Here is a 24,934-nt window from a genome sequence, read left to right as displayed (position 1 = left end):
TTGCAGTACTTTTATTTCCCTTGAGAGTATAACTCTCCTACGAATATAAAGGTTAGAACTTTTACTACTTTATTCAAACAAAGGAATGTCCCTTTAAATCCGGTGTTTGGTATAATAACATAAAAGTTTCCAATCTTTTCTTTTCCTTTCAGCTTTCAAACGGAAGGTGAATTTCTCCCGTATTTAAATAGTGAGTCGATAGGACTCGTATCGTCTTCAATCGGCAGGGGAGCTCGATCATCGCCAGAAGACGGATCCCCGAACTATATAAGGTAACTGATGTAATCATCACAGTTTCTAACCATACATTTCCATGTATTGTGTCATATTTTGCTTAATTAAATGTCCTCCCAGGGACTGTTTTGACACTTGCGTATCATGTCAAGGCCGTCAGCTAACTAAGTAAAAAGAAAGACTTCAGCTTACTATATATATACAGAAAGACTTCAGCTTACTAAATATATACAGAAAGACTTCAGCTTACTAAATATAAACAGAAAGACTTCAGCTTACTAAATATAAACAGAAAGACTTCAGCTTACTAAATATAAACAGAAAGACTTCAGCTTACTAAATATATACAGAAAGACTTCAGCTTACTAGATAAACAGAATTATTTCTGCTTACTAAATATATACAGAGAGACTTCAGCTTACTAAATATAAACAGAAAGACTTCAGCTTGCTAAATATAAACAGAAAGACTTCAGCTTACTAAATATATACAGAAAGACTTCAGCTTACTAAATATCAACAGAAAGACTTCAGCTTACTAAATATAAACAGAAAGACTTCAGCTTACTAAATATAAACAGAGAGACTTCAGCTTACTAAATATATACAGAAAGACTTCAGCTTACTAGATAAACAGAAAGACTTCAGCTTACTAAATATAAACAGAAAGACTTCAGCTTACTAAATATATACAGAAAGACTTCAGCTTACTAGATAAACAGAAAGACTTCAGCTTACTAAATATATACAGAAAGACTTCAGCTTACTAAATATATACAGAAAGACTTCAGCTTACTAAATATAAACAGAAAGACTTCAGCTTACTAAATATAAACAGAAAGACTTCAGCTTACTAAATATATACAGAAAGACTTCAGCTTACTAAATATAAACAGAAAGACTTCAGCTTACTAAATATATACAGAAATAGTTCAGCTTGCTCAATAGAAACAGAAAGACTTCAGCTTACTAAATATATACAGAAAGACTTCAGCTTACTAAATATAAACAGAAAGACTTCAGCTTACTAGATAAACAGAAAGACTTCAGCTTACTAAATATAAACAGAAAGACTTCAGCTTACTAAATATATACAGAAAGACTTCAGCTTACTAAATATATACAGAAAGACTTCAGCTTACTAAATATATACAGAAAGACTTCAGCTTACTAGATAAACAGAAAGACTTCAGCTTACTAAATATATACAGAAAGACTTCAGCTTACTAAATATATACAGAAAGACTTCAGCTTACTAAATATAAATAGAAAGACTTCAGCTTACTAAATATATACAGAAAGACTTCAGCTTACTAAATATATACAGAAAGACTTCAGCTTACTAGATAAACAGAAAGACTTCAGCTTACTAAAAACAGAAAGACATCAGCTTACTAAATATATACAGAAAGACTTCAGCTTACTAAATATATACAGAAAGACTTCAGCTTACTAAATATATACAGAAAGACTTCAGCTTACTAAATATAAACAGAAAGACTTCAGCTTACTAAATATAAACAGAAAGACTTCAGCTTACTAAATATATACAGAAAGACTTCAGCTTACTAAATATATACAGAAATACTTCAGCTTACTAAATACATACAGAAAGACTTCAGCTTACTAAATATATACAGAAAGACTTCAGCTTATTAACTATATACAGAAATACTTCAGCTTACTAAATATATACAGAAAGACTTCAGCTGACTAGATATCAACAGAAAGACTTTAGCTTACTAAATATATACAGAAAGACTTAAGCTTACTAAATATATACAGAAAGACTTCAGCTTACTAAATATCAACAGAAAGACTCTAGCTTACTAAATATATACAGAAAGACTTCAGCTTACTTAATATAAATAGAAAGACTTCAGCTTACTTAATATATACAGAAAGACTTCAGCTTACTTAATATATACAGAAAGATTTCAGCTTACTAGATAAACAGAAAGACTTCAGCTTACTAAATATATACAGAAAGACTTCAGCTTACTAGATAAACAGAAAGACTTCAGCTTACTAAATATAAGCAAAAAGACTTCAGCTTACTAGATAAACAGAAAGACTTCAGCTTACTAAATATAAGCAGAAAGACTTCAGCTTACTAAATATCAACAGAAAGACTTCAGCTTACTAGATATATACAGAAAGACTTCAGCTTACTAAATATATACAGAAATACTTCAGCTTACTAAATATAAACAGAAAGACTTCAGCTTACTAGATAAACAGAAAGACTTCAGCTTACTAAATATAAGCAGAAAGACTTCAGCTTACTAAATATAAACAGAAAGACTTCAGCTTACTAAATATATACAGAAAGACTTCAGCTTACTAAATACATACAGAAAGACTTCAGCTTACTAAATATATACAGAAAGACTTCAGCTTACTAAATATATACAGAAAGACTTCAGCTTACTAAATATAAACAGAAAGACTTCAGCTTACTAAATATATACAGAAAGACTTCAGCTTACTAAATATAAACAGAAAGACTTCAGCTTACTAAATATATACAGAAATACTTCAGCTTGCTAAATATAAACAGAAAGACTTCAGCTTACTAAATATATACAGAAAGACTTCAGCTTACTAAATATAAACAGAAAGACTTCAGCTTACTAGATAAACAGAAAGACTTCAGCTTACTAAATATAAACAGAAAGACTGCAGCTTACTAAATATATACAGAAAGACTTCAGCTTACTAAATATATACAGAAAGACTTCAGCTTACTAGATAAACAGAAAGACTTCAGCTTACTAAATATATACAGAAAGACTTCAGCTTACTAAATATATACAGAAAGACTTCAGCTTACTAAATATAAATAGAAAGACTTCAGCTTACTAAATATATACAGAAAGACTTCAGCTTACTAAATATATACAGAAAGACTTCAGCTTACTAGATAAACAGAAAGACTTCAGCTTACTAAAAACAGAAAGACATCAGCTTACTAAATATATACAGAAAGACTTCAGCTTACTAAATATATACAGAAAGACTTCAGCTTACTAAATATATACAGAAAGACTTCAGCTTACTAAATATATACAGAAAGACTTCAGCTTACTACATATATACAGAAATACTTCAGCTTACTAAATACATACAGAAAGACTTCAGCTTACTAAATATATACAGAAAGACTTCAGCTTATTAACTATATACAGAAATACTTCAGCTTACTAAATATATACAGAAAGACTTCAGCTGACTAGATATCAACAGAAAGACTTTAGCTTACTAAATATATACAGAAAGACTTCAGCTTACTAAATATATACAGAAAGACTTCAGCTTACTAAATATAAACAGAAAGACTTCAGCTTACTAGATAAACAGAAAGACTTCAGCTTACTAAATATCAACAGAAAGACTTCAGCTTACTAAATATATACAGAAAGACTTAAGCTTACTAAATATATACAGAAAGACTTCAGCTTACTAAATATCAACAGAAAGACTTTAGCTTACTAAATATATACAGAAAGACTTCAGCTTACTAAATATAAATAGAAAGACTTCAGCTTACTTAATATATACAGAAAGACTTCAGCTTACTTAATATATACAGAAAGATTTCAGCTTACTAGATAAACAGAAAGACTTCAGCTTACTAAATATATACAGAAAGACTTCAGCTTACTAGATAAACAGAAAGACTTCAGCTTACTAAATATAAGCAAAAAGACTTCAGCTTACTAGATAAACAGAAAGACTTCAGCTTACTAAATATAAGCAGAAAGACTTCAGCTTACTAAATATCAACAGAAAGACTTCAGCTTACTAGATATATACAGAAAGACTTCAGCTTACTAAATATATACAGAAATACTTCAGCTTACTAAATATAAACAGAAAGACTGCAGCTTACTAAATATATACAGAAAGACTTCAGCTTACTAAATATATACAGAAAGACTTCAGCTTACTAGATAAACAGAAAGACTTCAGCTTACTAAATATATACAGAAAGACTTCAGCTTACTAAATATATACAGAAAGACTTCAGCTTACTAAATATAAATAGAAAGACTTCAGCTTACTAAATATATACAGAAAGACTTCAGCTTACTAAATATATACAGAAAGACTTCAGCTTACTAGATAAACAGAAAGACTTCAGCTTACTAAAAACAGAAAGACATCAGCTTACTAAATATATACAGAAAGACTTCAGCTTACTAAATATATACAGAAAGACTTCAGCTTACTAAATATATACAGAAAGACTTCAGCTTACTACATATATACAGAAATACTTCAGCTTACTAAATACATACAGAAAGACTTCAGCTTACTAAATATATACAGAAAGACTTCAGCTTATTAACTATATACAGAAATACTTCAGCTTACTAAATATATACAGAAAGACTTCAGCTGACTAGATATCAACAGAAAGACTTTAGCTTACTAAATATATACAGAAAGACTTCAGCTTACTAAATATATACAGAAAGACTTCAGCTTACTAAATATAAACAGAAAGACTTCAGCTTACTAGATAAACAGAAAGACTTCAGCTTACTAAATATCAACAGAAAGACTTCAGCTTACTAAATATATACAGAAAGACTTAAGCTTACTAAATATATACAGAAAGACTTCAGCTTACTAAATATCAACAGAAAGACTTTAGCTTACTAAATATATACAGAAAGACTTCAGCTTACTAAATATAAATAGAAAGACTTCAGCTTACTTAATATATACAGAAAGACTTCAGCTTACTTAATATATACAGAAAGATTTCAGCTTACTAGATAAACAGAAAGACTTCAGCTTACTAAATATATACAGAAAGACTTCAGCTTACTAGATAAACAGAAAGACTTCAGCTTACTAAATATAAGCAAAAAGACTTCAGCTTACTAGATAAACAGAAAGACTTCAGCTTACTAAATATAAGCAGAAAGACTTCAGCTTACTAAATATCAACAGAAAGACTTCAGCTTACTAGATATATACAGAAAGACTTCAGCTTACTAAATATATACAGAAATACTTCAGCTTACTAAATATAAACAGAAAGACTTCAGCTTACTAGATAAACAGAAAGACTTCAGCTTACTAAATATAAGCAGAAAGACTTCAGCTTACTAAATATCAACAGAAAGACTTCAGCTTACTAGATATATACAGAAAGACTTCAGCTTAGTAGATAAACAGAAAGACTTCAGCTTACTAAAAACAGAAAGACTTCAGCTTACTAAATATATACAGAAAGACTTCAGCTTAATAAATATAAACAGAAAGACTTCAGCTTACTAAATATAAACAGAAAGACTTCAGCTTACTAAATATATACAGAAATACTTTAGCTTACTTAATATATGCAGAAAGACTTCAGCTTACTAAAAACAGAAAGACATCAGCTTACTAAATATATACAGAAAGACTTCAGCTTACTAAATATATACAGAAAGACTTCAGCTTACTAAATATATACAGAAAGACTTCAGCTTACTAAATATAAACAGAAAGACTTCAGCTTACTAAATATAAACAGAAAGACTTCAGCTTACTAAATATATACAGAAAGACTTCAGCTTACTAAATATATACAGAAATACTTCAGCTTACTAAATACATACAGAAAGACTTCAGCTTACTAAATATATACAGAAAGACTTCAGCTTATTAACTATATACAGAAATACTTCAGCTTACTAAATATATACAGAAAGACTTCAGCTGACTAGATATCAACAGAAAGACTTTAGCTTACTAAATATATACAGAAAGACTTAAGCTTACTAAATATATACAGAAAGACTTCAGCTTACTAAATATCAACAGAAAGACTTTAGCTTACTAAATATATACAGAAAGACTTCAGCTTACTTAATATAAATAGAAAGACTTCAGCTTACTTAATATATACAGAAAGACTTCAGCTTACTTAATATATACAGAAAGATTTCAGCTAACTAGATAAACAGAAAGACTTCAGCTTACTAAATATATACAGAAAGACTTCAGCTTACTAGATAAACAGAAAGACTTCAGCTTACTAAATATAAGCAAAAAGACTTCAGCTTACTAGATAAACAGAAAGACTTCAGCTTACTAAATATAAGCAGAAAGACTTCAGCTTACTAAATATCAACAGAAAGACTTCAGCTTACTAGATATATACAGAAAGACTTCAGCTTACTAAATATATACAGAAATACTTCAGCTTACTAAATATAAACAGAAAGACTTCAGCTTACTAGATAAACAGAAAGACTTCAGCTTACTAAATATAAGCAGAAAGACTTCAGCTTACTAAATATAAACAGAAAGACTTCAGCTTACTAAATATATACAGAAAGACTTCAGCTTACTAAATACATACAGAAAGACTTCAGCTTACTAAATATATACAGAAAGACTTCAGCTTACTAAATATATACAGAAAGACTTCAGCTTACTAAATATAAACAGAAAGACTTCAGCTTACTAAATATATACAGAAAGACTTCAGCTTACTAAATATAAACAGAAAGACTTCAGCTTACTAAATATATACAGAAATACTTCAGCTTGCTAAATATAAACAGAAAGACTTCAGCTGACTAAATATATACAGAAAGACTTCAGCTTACTAAATATAAACAGAAAGACTTCAGCTTACTAGATAAACAGAAAGACTTCAGCTTACTAAATATAAACAGAAAGACTGCAGCTTACTAAATATATACAGAAAGACTTCAGCTTACTAAATATATACAGAAAGACTTCAGCTTACTAGATAAACAGAAAGACTTCAGCTTACTAAATATATACAGAAAGACTTCAGCTTACTAAATATATACAGAAAGACTTCAGCTTACTAAATATAAATAGAAAGACTTCAGCTGACTAAATATATACAGAAAGACTTCAGCTTACTAGATAAACAGAAAGACTTCAGCTTACTAAAAACAGAAAGACATCAGCTTACTAAATATATACAGAAAGACTTCAGCTTACTAAATATATACAGAAAGACTTCAGCTTACTAAATATCAACAGAAAGACTTCAGCTTACTAAATATATACAGAAATACTTCAGCTTACTAAATACATACAGAAAGACTTCAGCTTACTAAATATATACAGAAAGACTTCAGCTTATTAACTATATACAGAAATACTTCAGCTTACTAAATATATACAGAAAGACTTCAGCTGACTAGATATCAACAGAAAGACTTTAGCTTACTAAATATATACAGAAAGACTTAAGCTTACTAAATATATACAGAAAGACTTCAGCTTACTAAATATCAACAGAAAGACTTTAGCTTACTAAATATATACAGAAAGACTTCAGCTTACTAAATATAAATAGAAAGACTTCAGCTTACTTAATATATACAGAAAGACTTCAGCTTACTTAATATATACAGAAAGATTTCAGCTTACTAGATAAACAGAAAGACTTCAGCTTACTAAATATATACAGAAAGACTTCAGCTTACTAGATAAACAGAAAGACTTCAGCTTACTAAATATAAGCAAAAAGACTTCAGCTTACTAGATAAACAGAAAGACTTCAGCTTACTAAATATAAGCAGAAAGACTTCAGCTTACTAAATATCAACAGAAAGACTTCAGCTTACTAGATATATACAGAAAGACTTCAGCTTACTAAATATATACAGAAATACTTCAGCTTACTAAATATAAACAGAAAGACTTCAGCTTACTAGATAAACAGAAAGACTTCAGCTTACTAAATATAAGCAGAAAGACTTCAGCTTACTAAATATCAACAGAAAGACTTCAGCTTACTAGATATATACAGAAAGACTTCAGCTTAGTAGATAAACAGAAAGACTTCAGCTTACTAAAAACAGAAAGACTTCAGCTTACTAAATATATACAGAAAGACTTCAGCTTAATAAATATAAACAGAAAGACTTCAGCTTACTAAATATAAACAGAAAGACTTCAGCTTACTAAATATATACAGAAATACTTTAGCTTACTTAATATATGCAGAAAGACTTCAGCTTACTAAAAACAGAAAGACTTCAGCTTACTAAATATATACAGAAAGACTTCAGCTTTCTAAATATAAACAGAAAGACTTCAGCTTACTAAATATAAACAGAAAGACTTCAGCTTACTAAATATATACAGAAATACTTTAGCTTACTTAATATATACAAAAAGACTTCAGCTTACTAGATAAACAGAAAGACTTCAGCTTACTAAAAACAGAAAGACTTCAGCTTACTAAATATATACAGAAATACTTTAGCTTACTTAATATATACAGAAAGACTTCGGCTTACTAAATATAAACAGTAAGACTTCAGCTTACTAAATATCAACAGAAAGACTTCAGCTTACTAAATGTAAACAGAAAGACATCTGCTAATTAAATGTAAATAGAAAGCCTCCAGCTTACTTTACGTAAACAAAAAGCCTTCAGATAACCAAATATAAACATAAGAGTTCCTTGTGTAAGCTTCATTGATGGTTTTCCATCCGCGAGATCAGCAGCTATCTTTTCCAATCAATGCTTTGAAATCGTGTCCCTTAGGATTAGTCCCGTGCCTCAATGTTAGCTACACAGCGAGATCTGAAGGATTTTTCTATCGTCAAAACAAATAACTGAGCCAGTTCAAAATACTTAATTTTTGAAATATGCACATGAAGGTCCACATCACACGGCCACATCTCCAGGTATACTGCATAATGTATAATTACGTATCCCCGAGGCACCGAAACCTTGATGGTGATGGGCGCACTTCCGCTTCTACTATTGGACCCACATTCGGGATAAGCGCCCAACATAGAGCTTGGTTAACGCAACCCTCTCCCTGTACAGAGGCATTTTATTTTGAAAGTGAAGTGTGCATTTCAATTGTTCTGTCGACGCCCAAATATCAAGGGTAAATAGGAAATGACCTTCCCAGCAAATAGTATATTCCTCTGTCACTATGCATCAACACTTCATAACGTCAATGCGTAGTCCTAGAAGGATGAAATAGCTCTATGGTGAAAATCAATTATTTTCTAACTGAAAGGTCTACAACATCTGACTCAATCAATTTATAATATGGATGAAAGCAAGGCATTAGAGGAGCGCAGCTAATCACATGACTCACTCACCGTTAATCAGGAAGGAAACACAAGTACCTAAGAGTTACTGGGCTTTTAAAACATCTCCAATATGTTAATAAAGTTAAACAAATCATTCAAGATCTAAAGGTCAAATATTTGCTGCCAATATATCATCCAGAGAAAGTGAAAGATCTATCCAAAAATGAAATTTAATTCTGTATAAATGATCAGCTCTTTTTTTAATAAGTGTTGGGCTATGACCATTTCATACTCTGCTAGAATTAAAAGGGATAAAAAAAGCAAGGGAAAATGTACTGCAAGCTCAAATAAATCTCCTTTAGACGTTATCGTATGACTTACCTAACTCTTCATTAATATTAGAGTTACTAGAGGAGGAGAACAAAGAGCTTGAGTCTCTACGTAAATAAAAACTTAAAGGTGGGTATATTTGTTCTAAAGCCAAATGGATAGAAGAAGGTGAGAAGCCAACAAAATATTTGTTGGGTCTAGAAAAAAGAAACTATGTCAACAAAACAGTCTCTCATGTAAAACTGAATTCAGGGGAGTTAGTAGACATACAGGAAGATATCTTGAAACAAATATTTTTTTTTTGATCAAAATATGTACAGAAGTAAAGATAATAGTCTTACAGATGCTAACTTAGAGGAAATACTTAATGACATTAAAGTACCTAAATTGAGTAATGAGGAACTTCTAAGCTTGAGGGGAAAATTCCGTATACTGAGCTCTCAAAAGCAGTCAAACAATTGAAGAATAATCAATGCCCAATGCAATGGTTCTGATGGTTTTCTTACAGAATTTTACACTTTTTTTGGACAGATATTAATTGGTTTTTTTACTTAGATATTTGAATTATAGCTTTGAACTTGGTGCTCTATCGATCACACAAAACTTGGAATAATCTCAATGTTACCGAAGGAAAATTAACCCAGGGAATTCTTTAAGAACTGGAGACCTTACAAAATATTATCATCTTGTTTTGAAAATAGAACGAAGAAACTTCTTGATAAATTGATTCATGCAAATCAGAAAGGATTCTTTCTGGTAGAAATATCGGTGAAAACACTCGATTATTGTATGATATCATGTACTATACAGAACAACAAAATGTACCAGGAACATTAGTATTAATAGATTTCAAAAAGGCATTTGATTCTGTGTCCTTGTATTTTTTTCAAGCTTCTTCAATATAGGAAGGGGTTGCCAGCAAGGTGATCCTATCTCACCATATATTTTTGTTTTGTGTGTAGAAATTATGGGTATCATAATTAGATCAAATAGAGATGTGAAAGGTATCATGGCGTCTGAAATAAGCTACACACTAGACCAACAATATAGCTTAAACTAAAACCACTTTCAAACGTAATTTCATTTCTTATGATTGATAGAATCCCTTCAAATGATCAACTCTCTAAATATTATTAGTATTTGTCGGAATATGTGTTTTTTTATGGAATACACTTGTATTGTTATTTTGTGTATAAAATTTCTTTGGGAGAGGAAGCAATCTTTCATTCATGAGCTCTATGCAGATATTAAGAATTCAATACTCTGAGCTCTCTCAGTATGGTCTATGACTGAATGTTCTACTAGAGAACAACTGTGAGGACGGATTAATGTGCTTTCTACATCTCATATCATTGGTCAGTCGTAGGGAATAACACTAACATTGAATGATTTACTGTAAGTAAAATACCGCACCACTTCCCCTTTATCATGTCATGGTAACATAAGTCATCCTATATTACTTCTCTTGACGAATGTTTTTTCTCGACAACATCAAAAAGACATCATAACTTCTGACTTCTAAAACGTGCGTGAGCTAAATGACTTGCGCACGTGTCGCTTTATAAAATTATCACTTGAGCGTACAAGCCACACACGTATCGAAATAGTTGTTTTTCATGCACAGGTTTCCAATAATTACTCATGTTTTAAAGGAAACAAGGGCCAGTCGGCACTCCTCGGTATATTCCGTTACCCTTCATCTAATGATGTAACGGAATCTGCCGATGTATGCCGAATGAATAAGGGCATGAGTCAAATTGCATGACTTGACGAGATCTCGCGATACCGAGAGTCTCTCAAGGCTATGGTGTCTATTATTTCATAATTAATCTGACGAAAGTAAGGTAGTAAAATGAGAAGGCATGCATGTAATAACAGTTAACATGCTATGCATGTAAATCAAGTACAAAAAGATCTTTCGATTCAAGTACGACACCAGACCGATTAAAACGTCGATATATATATGGGGCGACGGAGTAATTCCAACAGTGTGGACAATGAAAAATTTCGAGACAATTCGTCCCTTTATCTAGACACAGAAAATACAAATACAATCACATGATATATAGAACAATACTAGAAAATACGTTAAGATACAGTAAAAACAGTATTATTGGTAGTAGTTAAAATTACAACCATGAACCATTCGACTGGCGTGGACCGCAGGCGGTCGCTAGCGTGACATGTATAGAGCCATGTTCTATGATTGAACGCTATGTGACCAACGGCAAAGACATTTGAAAATATCCCGCGCGTTCATGTGTCGAATTGTTAAAAGACGTTTCGTCCCAAAATGATTTTATATGGATACAGTGTATAGGAACTGTTAGACGATATTACATAAATGCATATGCACTATCGTTTATGAAATTGTAATGGATATTATAAATACAATGTATATTGTGTATAAAGTCTGGATAACTCTCAACATATTCTGTAAAGAATCAAATTTGCCAGCGACGCCGACAACAACGTTATATTTTATCAGGACTGTACAAGCCAAAATTAACGAGTGCCGAAATGTCACTATGTCACTATACACTGTTGTTGACGAGATATTTGAGTAACGGTGCAGCAGTGTAATGTACAGTCCTGATAAATTCTATACTCAAGTTTTTTCTGTGTCGAGTGAATGATAAAGAATTCTCGAATTGATGTTTGTTGAAGCTAGGGCTGCATGACTGCTTGTCGAAATCATAAAAAAGGCATTTGGAAAATTCAGAGATATTTTCTAAGTGCTGCAAATGTATCAGTCAACATAAATACAGGGAAATGACTAAGATATGAAATGAATTCTAGTACCCACATGAAAGGTCAATGACATAAAAAAAAAAACCGAGCTAGATGGGGCCGTATCGGGTCATTATCACGTCTAATAATGAACCAGGTAGTTCTCTAACTTCGAATTATATCTTCAATTATAAATCAATAATTTCTATGTCTCTAAATAACTTTGTTATCTATAGCATATTTCATGGAACATAAACCTGGAAGCCAACATTAAAAAGCCATGTCCTACTTTCCTCGTTGAACTACCGATCGTACCCTTGACTACCGTTTGTATAGAGGACAAGCCACCTGATAGCTTGTACGTCAAACTCTACAAAGGTGAGTGAATTGTTACGACATAACTTTATCTGACCAGGTCTCTCCTGATAAACGAAATATATATTGTGTTGCTTGACTATCGTTTACAGATATATCGCAGGGGAGACAATAGGTATGTATTCAAATTTCAATTGATTAATATAAAACTGTGTAGTGTTATATTTTGTCTCGAAAAAGCCTTATTCTAAAATTACATATTGCTGTCGCCTGGTTGAGGTGTCCCTCTTTCCATCTCCAACAACTAATGTTTTATATTTCCCTCTGTGGGATGTTATTGCTCATTATGTTGATTTCGGTTCAGAATTTGTTCTTGATGTGACCTCATATCTAGTTGCTTGGTGTTGCCATTCTACTCAAAATGTCGTGTAAAACAAAACCAGAGACCAAACTATCAGCGTGACATCATTTTCTGTTTTAGTCGGGAAGTATAGATACAAGCAATTGTGTGAGCTCTTGAACCAATTTTATAGATGAAAATCACATTCGATGCTTAAAACAAGATAGTTCCCTCTTACTTTAAAGGTAAATAGCAGCATTATGATCCTATTGGAAAATATTCTAGTTCCTAGTTCGCTTTAAAATCCGACGTGGACGATGCATGTTTTTTCCATTGTCACCAACCTAGTAATCGTTTTGAGAATGAACCCAGTTTTGACCTAGATTTACAATACGGGTGTCGTGGATAAGGACCTTACCCTACCCGTACACCTGGGCTCAGTTAAAATTATGGTTTCATCTTTATGTTAGTATTTGTTTTTATGATGTAATAATAGATAGATTTGTTTTATACATACGGTATATAGTGAAGTAGATAGTTTTATGGATATTTTCTGTCAAAAGAAGCCAAATAATGGCTTATAGACGTATTTAAGTTATATTGATTAAACATGTCATTTGCAACTTGTAGTTACTTTGATATAAGTATGTATTGCCTTGAACATTTTCTCTACTTAGAAGCTTAGCTAACACCATATTATTTAGGAAAAAGCCACTTAAACTTTTTTTTCCAGTTTTATATAAGAGGAAATGTGTAATGTATCTGCGTAAATCTGCCCTGTAATTTGCGACCAAGACATCCGAGTCGGAAAGAGTTGGTTCCTGCCAGATAACTAGGTGGTGTGCTGATTGTCCCGTGTTGAGATATCGTAGGTCAATCTTGATAAACAGAATCACTAGGTTGGTTGTTAACGTCAACGACTTCAAGTCAGGAAGGTCGTCTTAAATAGATCACCATAAGGACTTTTGTACTTTTTTACTCACAAAGACCAATACAATATGGCACTAACTATGTAGTTTATATCAAATGCAGCTTTATTTAGATAGGATGTTTTAGAAGATATGTTGTAACCTTAGGAAAGATTTTCAGAACATTAAACGAGATTTGTTAAGAAAATTAAAGACTTAGTTTTCATCTACATTAATTATGACATAACCGTTTTTGGTATAAATATATCGTATACATAGTGGGTTTATAGATATATATATTTCTGTTTAAATTCAATCAATTAAAAGTGTCTTGACATGACATTCAGACGTTTAAGAAGCTTTTTATTTTGCAACACAAATTTTCATCGATATCAAAGATTTACATATACATACCATCAAATAGACTAGGGATATAATTGGAATTACAGACACTTGTTGTAATCTATTGTTTTAAGAGGTAATGTGGAGTTTGGTATTGTCCAAGTTGACATCTTACAGAAATAGGCATGAATTGGCGTTATAATTTGTTATTCAATGTAGCAGAGATCAAACCGGTTGTTTTGTTTGTTTGTAAATGTGGTAAATTACCATGATATATGTATACGTTTGTCCTGCAAGTTTCATCGTACATAGGATGGGAACATACATAGAAATTTAAAACCGTGTTAAATAATAGTTTAATCGATCAAATTTTGCTCTATGCAAAGGTGTCGCTTGTAGTAAGGAAGTTGGTGTTTTTGGGATCAGTGGTTAGAGCTGTCAGCTTTCTCCATTGTGTCAAACATGTCATTACTGGAGGTCAGTGTTAGAAGAGTTGTGTTAATGATCCCGCCATGTTTAAACAGTGTCTCGTACTTCTCTTGATATCAGATAAAGCTTGTTTCACAGTTTTTATGACATACATTTGAAATAAAAGAAATCCGATCGCTACTACAGAGTCGGTTGGAAACACATTTAACGTTGTAACTAGAAGGTATCTTCATCAGGACAAGATAACAACGCAATTTATTTTTAATGGATTATTTGTGGCAGAAAACTAACTTTTTTCGCAATATCAAACAATGGAGATTTTAATGTGGACAAATTCTCGTCCATGAAATATGGAAGAGCGCAATGTAAAAAAAAAAAAATCAGATGAAACTGTGTAAATCATACCATGCAAAGGGATAAGTTTGTGAACCGTCAGAAACAATTATTCTTTGTAGACATAATTCAAATGAATGTAATTTTTAGTTCCCTGGCTGGGATATATCGGAGTCTATCAGAATGGTAGTTGATTACTTCTGTTAACGTTAAGAATTTAGGGAATAGATCGACAGGTTGAGTGTCATTATGCTTCAGTGAGGTAGCACGATAAAATAGGTATCAGTTCCGTGCTATCGCAACGCGCATTCAGCTCAAAGGATGTTAAGCAATATTAAACCAAACTGTACACAAAAAAAATTGATGCTAATATTGTGAAGGCTTTGAAACGAGAATAAAACAAATCCAGGATCTCCTATCACACATTTAAACGTGCTATTAACCCTGTATTGATATATCTTTTTATCGAATGTCAATCTTAAACCGCTACTCACCGTGACTGGTTGTAACAGTTTTATGTCCCATCAACACTCATGTAGGTCGTCCGGATCACAAGTAAACCACATTGACATGTAGGTCGTCCGGCTTACAAGTCTATCACATTGACATGTAGGTCGTCTGGATCACAAATCAACCATATTGACATGTAAGTCATTTTGGGTCAGAAGTCAACCACATAGACATGTTTGTCATTTCGTGTCAGAAGTCAAACACATTGACATGTAGATCGTTTCGTGTCGGTGGTCAAATACTACACAACATTAGCTGACGTGAGAGGCGACTAATTGTGGTTAACCATCTGTCTATCTGTCGTGAGGTACGACTGTCATCAACCATCTCTCTATCTGTCGTGAGGGACGACTGTCATCAACCATCTGTCTATCTGTCGTGAGGGACGACTGTCATTAACCATCTGTCTATCTGTCGTGAGGGACGACTGTGATCAACCATCTGTCTATCTGTCGTGAGGGACGACTGTGATCAACCATCTGTCTATCCGTCGTGAGGGACGACTGTGATCAACCATCTCTCTATCTGTCGTGTGGGACGACTGTCATCAACCATCTGTCTATCTGTCGTGAGGGACGACTGTCATCAACCATCTGTCTATCTGTCGTGAGGGACGACTGTGATAATATATATATCGTGAGAGGCGACTAATTGTGGTCAACCATCTCTCTATCTGTAGAATATAAAATGAGAGGTACATTATACCTATTATGATGTGATCAATTTCATACTTTGGTTAATTTGATATAGCAAAACTATCATGAACTGCACGTCCGAAACTCAATTCTATGTATTGTAAATCCACACTGTTGTTTCCCTGATTGATACCTTGATATAGGATGAAACCTCTAATACACCTGCTGCACAAACGTGTAACTCCTAAACCCATCATTTATATTTAACAGTACAATATCAAATATCACAGCATATACTATTATATTTGTTGAGTCGATACTTTCACAGTTCCTTAATGTATTGGCTTATAAATGTAAATATAAATGATATCGATTGCATATCAACTATTATACAAGCTGTGACAGTTTACCGTACATATACCATGAAGTGTAGACAGCTTGTTGACAATAAATTGACAGAATTATTAAAACATTTTAAAAACATATATATTTATATTTAAAAAATTCGAAGTGAAAAGTTAATTATACGGCCAACAATATAATTATGATAAATACACATATGTCTGATGTTACATTTTGCTATTTTCTGTTTTAATTTTGAACCAAACGTTAAGCTGACAAGACTGCATCTATCTTGTTGACGCACGAATCCTGTCTTTCTATACTTATTTTCTTATTATCCAGCTCACCACAAACGAGGACGCATTGGTAAGTAGTACATTGGACAAAGTAGAATATATTCCTTTTTGACTTATATCAATATAGTCTGCTATAATTGATTGATAGTGTTGTGATCTTTTGATGTAAAAATACTATCTTGACGTGCCAATACCTTTCTATGTTGGAAACTGAAAGTAAAACAGAATGATATACATTGTAAAAATAAAACAGAATGATATACATTGTAAAAATAAAACAGAATGATATACATTGTAAAAATTACAGAGATGTTCTAAATGTGTGTTTAAAAAAAGGAATGGTGTTTACAGAGACGCTTCAAACCATGCTTTATTATATAGTATATACGACCGTTAAGGGTGTGTGTTTGGCTGGGGGGGGGGGGGGGGGGGGGGGGGGGGGGGGGGCAATGAGTGTGGCAGGCGTACGGATTGAACAAATATTTACTAACACACTAAAACGAAGTAGAGGTATATTATTTTAACCCGACTAACAGTCTGGGAGTTTATGGTAAACCATTACTTTTAAAAAAGTTGGTTTACCATCACTTTTACCATTGGGTTCAAGTTATGGTTTACCATCGCTTTGTTAGAAGTTGTGACTAAAAAGCCTTCAGAAGACTAGGAGCGGACTCTCTTCCCCGCTGATTAAACAGCAAGTATTTGAATTGTTCGAGGGATTTATAAAAATAATTTAAATATAGAGACCAGACATAGCTAAGTGACAGGAAACATCACCTGACCTCTTATCAGACAGTCATAGGATTTAAAAACATTATAAAATAGGACAGCATCGGCAAGCAAACATCTGCACATTCACATATAGGACCATCCCAGGTGTGCAATATTCCACAAAGGATAGGTTAGCTCGCGACTCATATCTTTTGCAGGCTGTTGTTCGCTTGACGTGCCCAATAACGGAATCATTTCCGCCAATAACCTGTAGATAGTTGACACTTGGTAGGATACAGGTATTCACTTGGCTGAGACATTACAGTATGTTTGGCAGTAAACGTAGATCACAGATACATTTAGAATCTTTATTTACATTAAATTTGAAAAACAAGAAGTTTCATTTCTTCCAGTTTCAGAAAGAACGCCCAGTGGAGAAAAATCTATGATATATTTTGAATGGTTTAATATATATATTTACTTGGTAGTCATGATAAATACTAGTATTCACATTGAGAATGAATATATTAACATCAGTATTTACTAGAATTTATTCTTCGTTTATTTACAAAATAATAAAATGATGTAGGTTTTTTTGTTTGCTATCATTGTAAGCTAACGATAAACATGAGGCCCATGGGGCCTGTATCGCTCACCTGGTTGCATTAGACCAAATGTTAAAATGATGTTCATATTCAATTTGTTTTATTTGTAAATCTCTTACAATGCTATATATGGTTATAGTGTGGGAATCTGAACTGCTTTAAAGATTAATGAAGTCCAAACTCTCCAAGGTCTGAAAGATATCAAGAATTGTTTTTAGAACATGCATTACAACTTTATGACTAGTAGCGATTTAAAGGAATTACCTCTATTTCAGCTATTGGGCCCTGCCCCTTTGGCCCCTCGGGGGTCAGAGTAACCATTTATGCAAACTCTTTCCCCTTCCCCCGAGGATGTTTCTGACCAAATTGGGTTCAAATCCATTTATAACTTTATGACTAGTAGCGATTTAAAGGAATTGCCTCTATTTCCCCTATTGGGCCCCGCCCTTTTGGCCACTCGGGGGTCAGAGTCACCATTTATGCAAAATCTGTTCCCCTTCCTCCAAGGATGTTGCTGGCCAAATTGGGTTCAAATCCATTCATAACTTTATGATAAGTAGCAATTTCAAGGAATTACCTCAATTTCCCCTATTGGGCCCCGCTTCTTTGGTCCCTCGGGTGTCAGAGTCACCATTTATGCAAATTTCTGTTCCCCTTCTGCCAAGGATGTTTCTGGCCATATTTGGTCAAAATTCAATAAGAAATTTTTGACTAGTAGCGATTTGAAGCAAATGTTGATGGACGACGGACGGACGGACGGACGGACGGACGACGGACGCTGCGCCATAACATAAGCTCATCAGACCTTCGGTCCAGGTGAGCTAAAAATGTTCGGTCAATGGATTCACGATATACAGTTTTTTTGTTTTGTTTTGTTTTTTTTATTTTTTCGAGATAAGGGTGTCAATATTTGCTGGCACGACAACCAGCCGTCAGATTTGTTTAGCCTGTGTACGGAACAGTCAAGCAGAACGATTTTTTCTTTTGTACATTATATTGGTGTGTTGGTTATCGAGTGTTCAGGTAGAGGTCACTGAGTCTGTTAAATCTAGCATAAGTAGTAGGCTGTGTATCATATACGTATATATTTCTGCTGACATTAACATTTTCAGAGATGACGACACAGGCAGAGGTTGGAGCAGCTTTACTAGGAGTTGGTAGAATTGGACAAGTGCACCTGAGGAACCTCGTGGAAATATCTGATTTCCGGGTCCGATGGATTGTGGATATTAAGGAAAATCATGGGAAAATAGAGGAACTTATCAGGAAATACAAATTAGGTGATGAAGCAGAGATAACAACTCCAGAAGACTTAGACAAAGTCATGGAAGATTCCAGGTGAGTAAGTCATGGAAGATTCCAGGTGAGTAAGTCATGGCGGATTCCTGGTGAGTTAGTCATGGAAGATTCCAGGTGAGTAAGTCATGGCGGATTCCAGGTGAGTTAGTCATGGATGATTACAGGTGAATAAATCATGGATTATTACAGGTGAGTTAGTCATATATTATTACATGTGAGTTAGTCATGGATGATTGCATGTCAGTTAGTCATGGATGATTACAATCAATTACACATTATATATATAAAACTTCATCTGCCCTATATTGTCTATTAATATTTTAGACAAATAGCTTGCTTTCTCTAATGCAGCCTATGTTTTATTTGTTCTATACATCAATATATTTTCAATTCATACTTGTATTATTTTTATAAGCATGCAGTTGTTTTTATCAAGTGTAATGATCAAAACTATTTCAATTTTGAACTGTATAGTTTGTCTTATTTATTACCGGTGCAAAGCCTTAGTAATAATTGTAAATTACGGTGCTCTGGAAAATATGTAGTGTAAAAATATTCAGTCCTATTCATGAGGAATTGAGTTGAATATGGTAAATGCTGTCGGTCAAAATTCATCTTTCATTCTAATATTAACTCATGATGAAAGAAGACACTTTTCTTACCGAGTCCTAATTGGATCTCATAACTAAATGAGTTTGGAGACTGGTCTGAGAAGGGACGGACAGTTCTATATATAAATGAGTTTGGAGACTGTTCTGAGAAGGGACGGACAGTTCTATATATAGATGAGTTTGGAGACTGGTCTGAGAAGGGACGGACAGTTCTATATATAAATGAGTTTGGAGACTGTTCTGAGAAGGGACGGACAGTTCTATATATAAATGAGTTTGGAGACTGGTCTGAGAAGGGACGGACAGTTCTATATATAAATGAGTTTGGAGACTGGTCTGAGAAGGGACGGACAGTTCTATATATAAATGAGTTTGGAGACTGGTCTGAGAAGGGACGGACAGTTCTATATATAAATGAGTTTGGAGACTGGTCTGAGAAGGGACGGACAGTTCTATATATAAATAAGTTTGGAGACTGGTCTAAGAAGGGACGGACAGTTCTATATATAAATGACATGATATATCACATGTTTTATCATTAAGCTTGACGATCAACATTAGGATACTATATTGTGTGTGTTTATGTATACATACTCTTATGACAATCATAAAAGTCGCATCCTTAATGACATTTGTGATAAGAGAGTATGGTAAACTTTTCAAAGAACCTATACGATTGGTCAATGTTTTGCTTTCCCTTTTTAAAGGAATGGAAACTTGCCCATTCATCAGCACTACATTTAATGATGGGAGGTACAATTACTGACGCTTGTTGTGGTAGATATGATTTTATAGAAGTTCCTAATATTTGTATTAACCGGTAAGATGTCAAAGTCAACCAATTTAATTATTTTTACAATTGATTTTCAGGGTCAGAGTCGTGGTTATCTGCACTCCTACCACTTATCATGAACATGCCATCATAAAAGCCCTTAAATCAGGTATGATGCGTCTTTCCACCCTATCAATCCATACTTAAACTCCAAGGACTTGAGACAACTTAAGTCTTCCATGTTTTACATTTTCGGAAATGAATATATGTCGCGTCTACATCGAATTTGGTAGCCGTAGCCAAGTTTGAACATTATCCATATTAAATCCGATAAAATACCCCCAGCGTAACAGAACTTTACAGAGCAAGAAATATAAACAAGAGAAACACCTGATCACGTTTTCCTCGATAGTTTTCTGTAATGTCTGTATACATTTTCTTTAGTTCATTCATGTATTTCTCCCATTAATTAAGAATTCCTTATACATTTGTTATGGGTATTATTTGATATACTTTTTTATATTTATTTGTTGGAAGGGAAACACGTTTTCTGTGAAAAACCTCTTGCGCCGACATTGGAATCAGTGAGGACATGCTATGCTGAGGCAAATCGACAAGGAAAAACCCTCTTTTGTGCTGTTAACAGGTACGCAGATCATGATAGGTTGATTATTCAAGGTTTGAAAGAAATATGATCTAATTGATTTAATAGCTTTAATTGACCTCTCCATTTACAATACGTATATGACATTACCATGCAAAAATCATCTATTGTGACATTTACAACATTTCAACTTGACCTTTGATATCCTTTCTTGCAGACGATTTGATCCCCAATTACGTCAAATCCGCGACGAGCTACTTGTCGGAAGGTATGGTAGACCTCGTGTTATCAAGATGACGTCACACGACTTGAGTCATCCATTGGAGTACTACAAATACAGTACTGGTAATACAATGGCGGTTTAAATGGATACGTTAACTGATTTAATAGCTAAATTAACTGCATAATTTATCATTTTTATTAAATTCGAATTTTCAATTGATTCATACAAATGTATTTATTTTGTAAATGGACATTCGTATATCAAACAAGTACATAATTTCAGTCCCGGACCATCATCAGACAAATCTTTATCTCGGGGGTACGCGCTTGTAATCAAATCGATAGTTCTTTTGAGCTCCGCATACAATATTACGTAACTATTCAAAACATTGTCATAGATGTCGGAGACCAAAGGCTCCCGTCGTCTTTATTTAGCCTAGAGTTAAATGTTTTGCCAGCCTTATGAAATTATTCATAATAATATGATTTATGTTTTATCTTGTTTTGTTTTGTTGTGAGATGAACAATACAACATTGTTAAACATCGAGTAAATCAAGACAATACAACATTGTTAAACTGCTTCATCTAAATTTACTTGATAGAGCTAAAGAAGCGGTTAAAAATGTTGAATAACAACACTTGGTGACTATCATTAGGATCATAAATGTTTGTCGGCATAATTTTCTTGGTCTCTCTACCAACACCACGCGGCATCAACGGAACAGGATCAGTTTAAAATGTGTTTTTTCAAGATTGTGATAACAATGCAAATGAAGTAACAACTCAATTTCAATCTTGAGCAGAAGTTCAAAATGTGTCGAGTTTACTGAATATGTGCTTGCATAAACAAGTCTGTAGCATCCGTGTCGAAATCCGATCGGTTTGAAAAAAAGCAAAACGTTTTCCTCATTATCCCTTGAAATGAACACCAAATTTCGGTCTTTAATATGGCGGTTATGACGGCCATCTTGGAGTTCGGACCGATATTAAAAATGACATTACTTAGTCATTATAGTCAAGTTTGAGACTAATTACACAGAGTTAACTGGAGAAAGACCTTGAAATAAGGAATGTTTTCATACAGCGGACGACTCACGACGACAGCCGAAAAAAGGAAAAGTCGTCCTAACCATTCAGGTCAGATGAACTATAACCCGTTTAAATTTCATTTCAGGAGGTATCTTTCTCGATATGGGTATCCACGATATTGACTATGTTTGTTGGCTGGCGGGAGGTAAACCAAATTCTGTAATGGCAACAGCTGTCAGATCTTCCGAAAAAGCCAAAAGTTACAAGAGCATAGGGGAATTTGATTCGGCGTCCGCCATTTTGACCTTCCCAAGCGGTGTGATTGGTCAGCTAGATATGTCACGTGAGAGTGGATACGGATATAGCCAAACAGTAGAGGTAAACTATATGTTCAGTAGATCGCAGAAGTGGAAGTGGCTGTGACATAAAAAAAATACAATACGGAATCTATTGAAGTTGTAAGAAATATATATAAAAAAATAAGTTTACTGCAAATCAAAAAGGTGGTCATTTAATAGAGACAAAATGAAATCAAACAATCTGTAAATATTTAGATTTTTTTTTAATTACCGAAAATGATCCTGGATTCCTGTTACCGTCATTAGCTCTTACTCCCTGAAATTTCTCTCACTTATCCCACTTGTATCTGGCTAGATATCAAAAGAAGAGGGAGTTAAAACAAGACACAACAATAATTCTTGTATAACATTGGAACCCGACAATTAGAGGGGGAAAAACCCGTCTCATTTGTTAATACCATTGTATATGTTGTTCATTTATTACAAATACCATTGTTGTGCATCACAAACAATAGTTATGGATGGAAAAAGAAAGCAAAACGCATTTTTGATGGTGGAACCTTCTTTCGCAATTTTACTGAATTACAACGTTTACTATATGAAAATAAATGAATAGATGTCATATCACTGATATTATTTTTTTCTGCAGGTGCTTGGTACTAAGATGTTAGCAAAGAGTAAAAATATGATGGATACAGAGGTTGAGTGTTCATGTGCTGACGTTGGAACAAATATTGGGAAAATGACAGACTCTTTTCTTACACGGTATGAAAAAAGCTTCAGATTAGAAATGGAACATTTCTTGGATGTCATACAGGGTGAGTTGTGTTGATTCGCCATAAGAAAACTAGGGATCAAAATCTAATGGATAAGTACATTGCTTTATGTACATATTTCGATTTGGATACATTAAGTTAGTATATCATTTAGCGTTGGCGAATAAATGTTACTTCGTTATATATAATATAAACCATTATACAGTAACCGTATTCAGCATGAAGAATTAAAGATATGAATGACTGTAAGATATGAATTATCACGCATGTGTTTCGTTCTATATATAGCATTAGTGAAAACAAGATTAATGGATTTTGATAAACATACTTTTCTGTAACAATATCGAACTCTTTCTTGAAATAAAATGCATTTTTCTTTCTTTTGCATGTAGGTAAGGCAGTGTGTGACGTAACACCAGAGAGTTATATCATCGCATCAGAAGTTTCTGAAATGCTGACGACATCTGCACAGACAGGACAAGTCATAACATTACAATGAATTTTATTTTTTAGATAAAGATATCATGTTTAGGCTATCTTAGACAAAGTGACCTATTCTAATCGCCTTTTGTCCGTCGTTGTGCGACTTGCTTCTTGCAAGCGTCGTTCGTTCCTTAACAATTTACATTGTCAACTTTTTCACAAAAAACCCTGAACCAGTTTCAATTTGTTACAGAAACCTTCCAATGGTCAACCTAAATTGTGAATAATATGGTCAGGGAACTGAGGGGCGGGGCAAAAAGGGATCAAATTGACCGAATTTCATTAAAAAACAAAACAAAAAACAAAAAAAAACAAAAAAACAAAAAACAAAAAAAACATAGAAAGTTTTCTAAGAACAAAGTTAAGTCGAATCAAATATTCTTCATAGATGGTAGAGTGCTTTACCCAAATTGTGAATTTCATAGCCCTCGGGGCTCACGTTTGCCCTTCGGTAAACTTTACTTTAGCTTATATAGGGAAATCATTTTTGACTTGTCATTTGTTCAATTTCTTTTGGAATTAATTCCAACTTTGTTAGAATCGTCAGTATGGGATGACAATTTGAAAATATGCACATGTTGGTCCTGACTGACCACAGATGGGCGGTGCCCGAAAGGTTAAATTAACGGAAACATTTCAGAACTCAGGTGACCGTAAAGACCAATGGGTGTCTTTTTAAAAGCTATATATAAGCAGAAAATATGTCGGATGTTTTATAAATACACTATATATATAAA

The 24,934-nt window shown here is 33.3% G+C and overlaps 1 protein-coding gene across 2 annotated transcripts; it reads left to right on the top strand.

Annotated features, from left to right (window-relative positions):
* Nucleotides 1-77: 77 nt before the first annotated feature.
* On the top strand, nt 78-24,934 carry LOC117343599 (uncharacterized oxidoreductase YrbE-like). 2 transcript variants are annotated; one of them, XM_033906031.1, is made up of 10 exons: nt 78-272; nt 12,572-12,713; nt 16,832-16,855; nt 19,214-19,439; nt 20,882-20,952; nt 21,321-21,429; nt 21,605-21,732; nt 22,785-23,017; nt 23,588-23,756; nt 24,107-24,934. In XM_033906031.1, exons 4-10 carry the CDS (start codon nt 19,216-19,218, stop codon nt 24,211-24,213), a joined length of 1,041 nt encoding a protein of 346 aa, XP_033761922.1. In that variant the 5' UTR covers nt 78-272; nt 12,572-12,713; nt 16,832-16,855; nt 19,214-19,215; the 3' UTR covers nt 24,214-24,934. The 2 variants fall into 2 exon arrangements, with proteins under 2 accessions (XP_033761922.1, XP_033761923.1); XM_033906032.1 differs by lacking the exons at nt 78-272; nt 12,572-12,713 and adding an exon at nt 12,778-12,825.

This window comes from Pecten maximus, chromosome 15, assembly GCF_902652985.1.
Source record: "Pecten maximus chromosome 15, xPecMax1.1, whole genome shotgun sequence".
In the NCBI taxonomy this organism is placed as follows: domain Eukaryota; kingdom Metazoa; phylum Mollusca; class Bivalvia; order Pectinida; family Pectinidae; genus Pecten; species Pecten maximus.
This window is presented reverse-complemented; position numbering and strand designations above follow the sequence as displayed.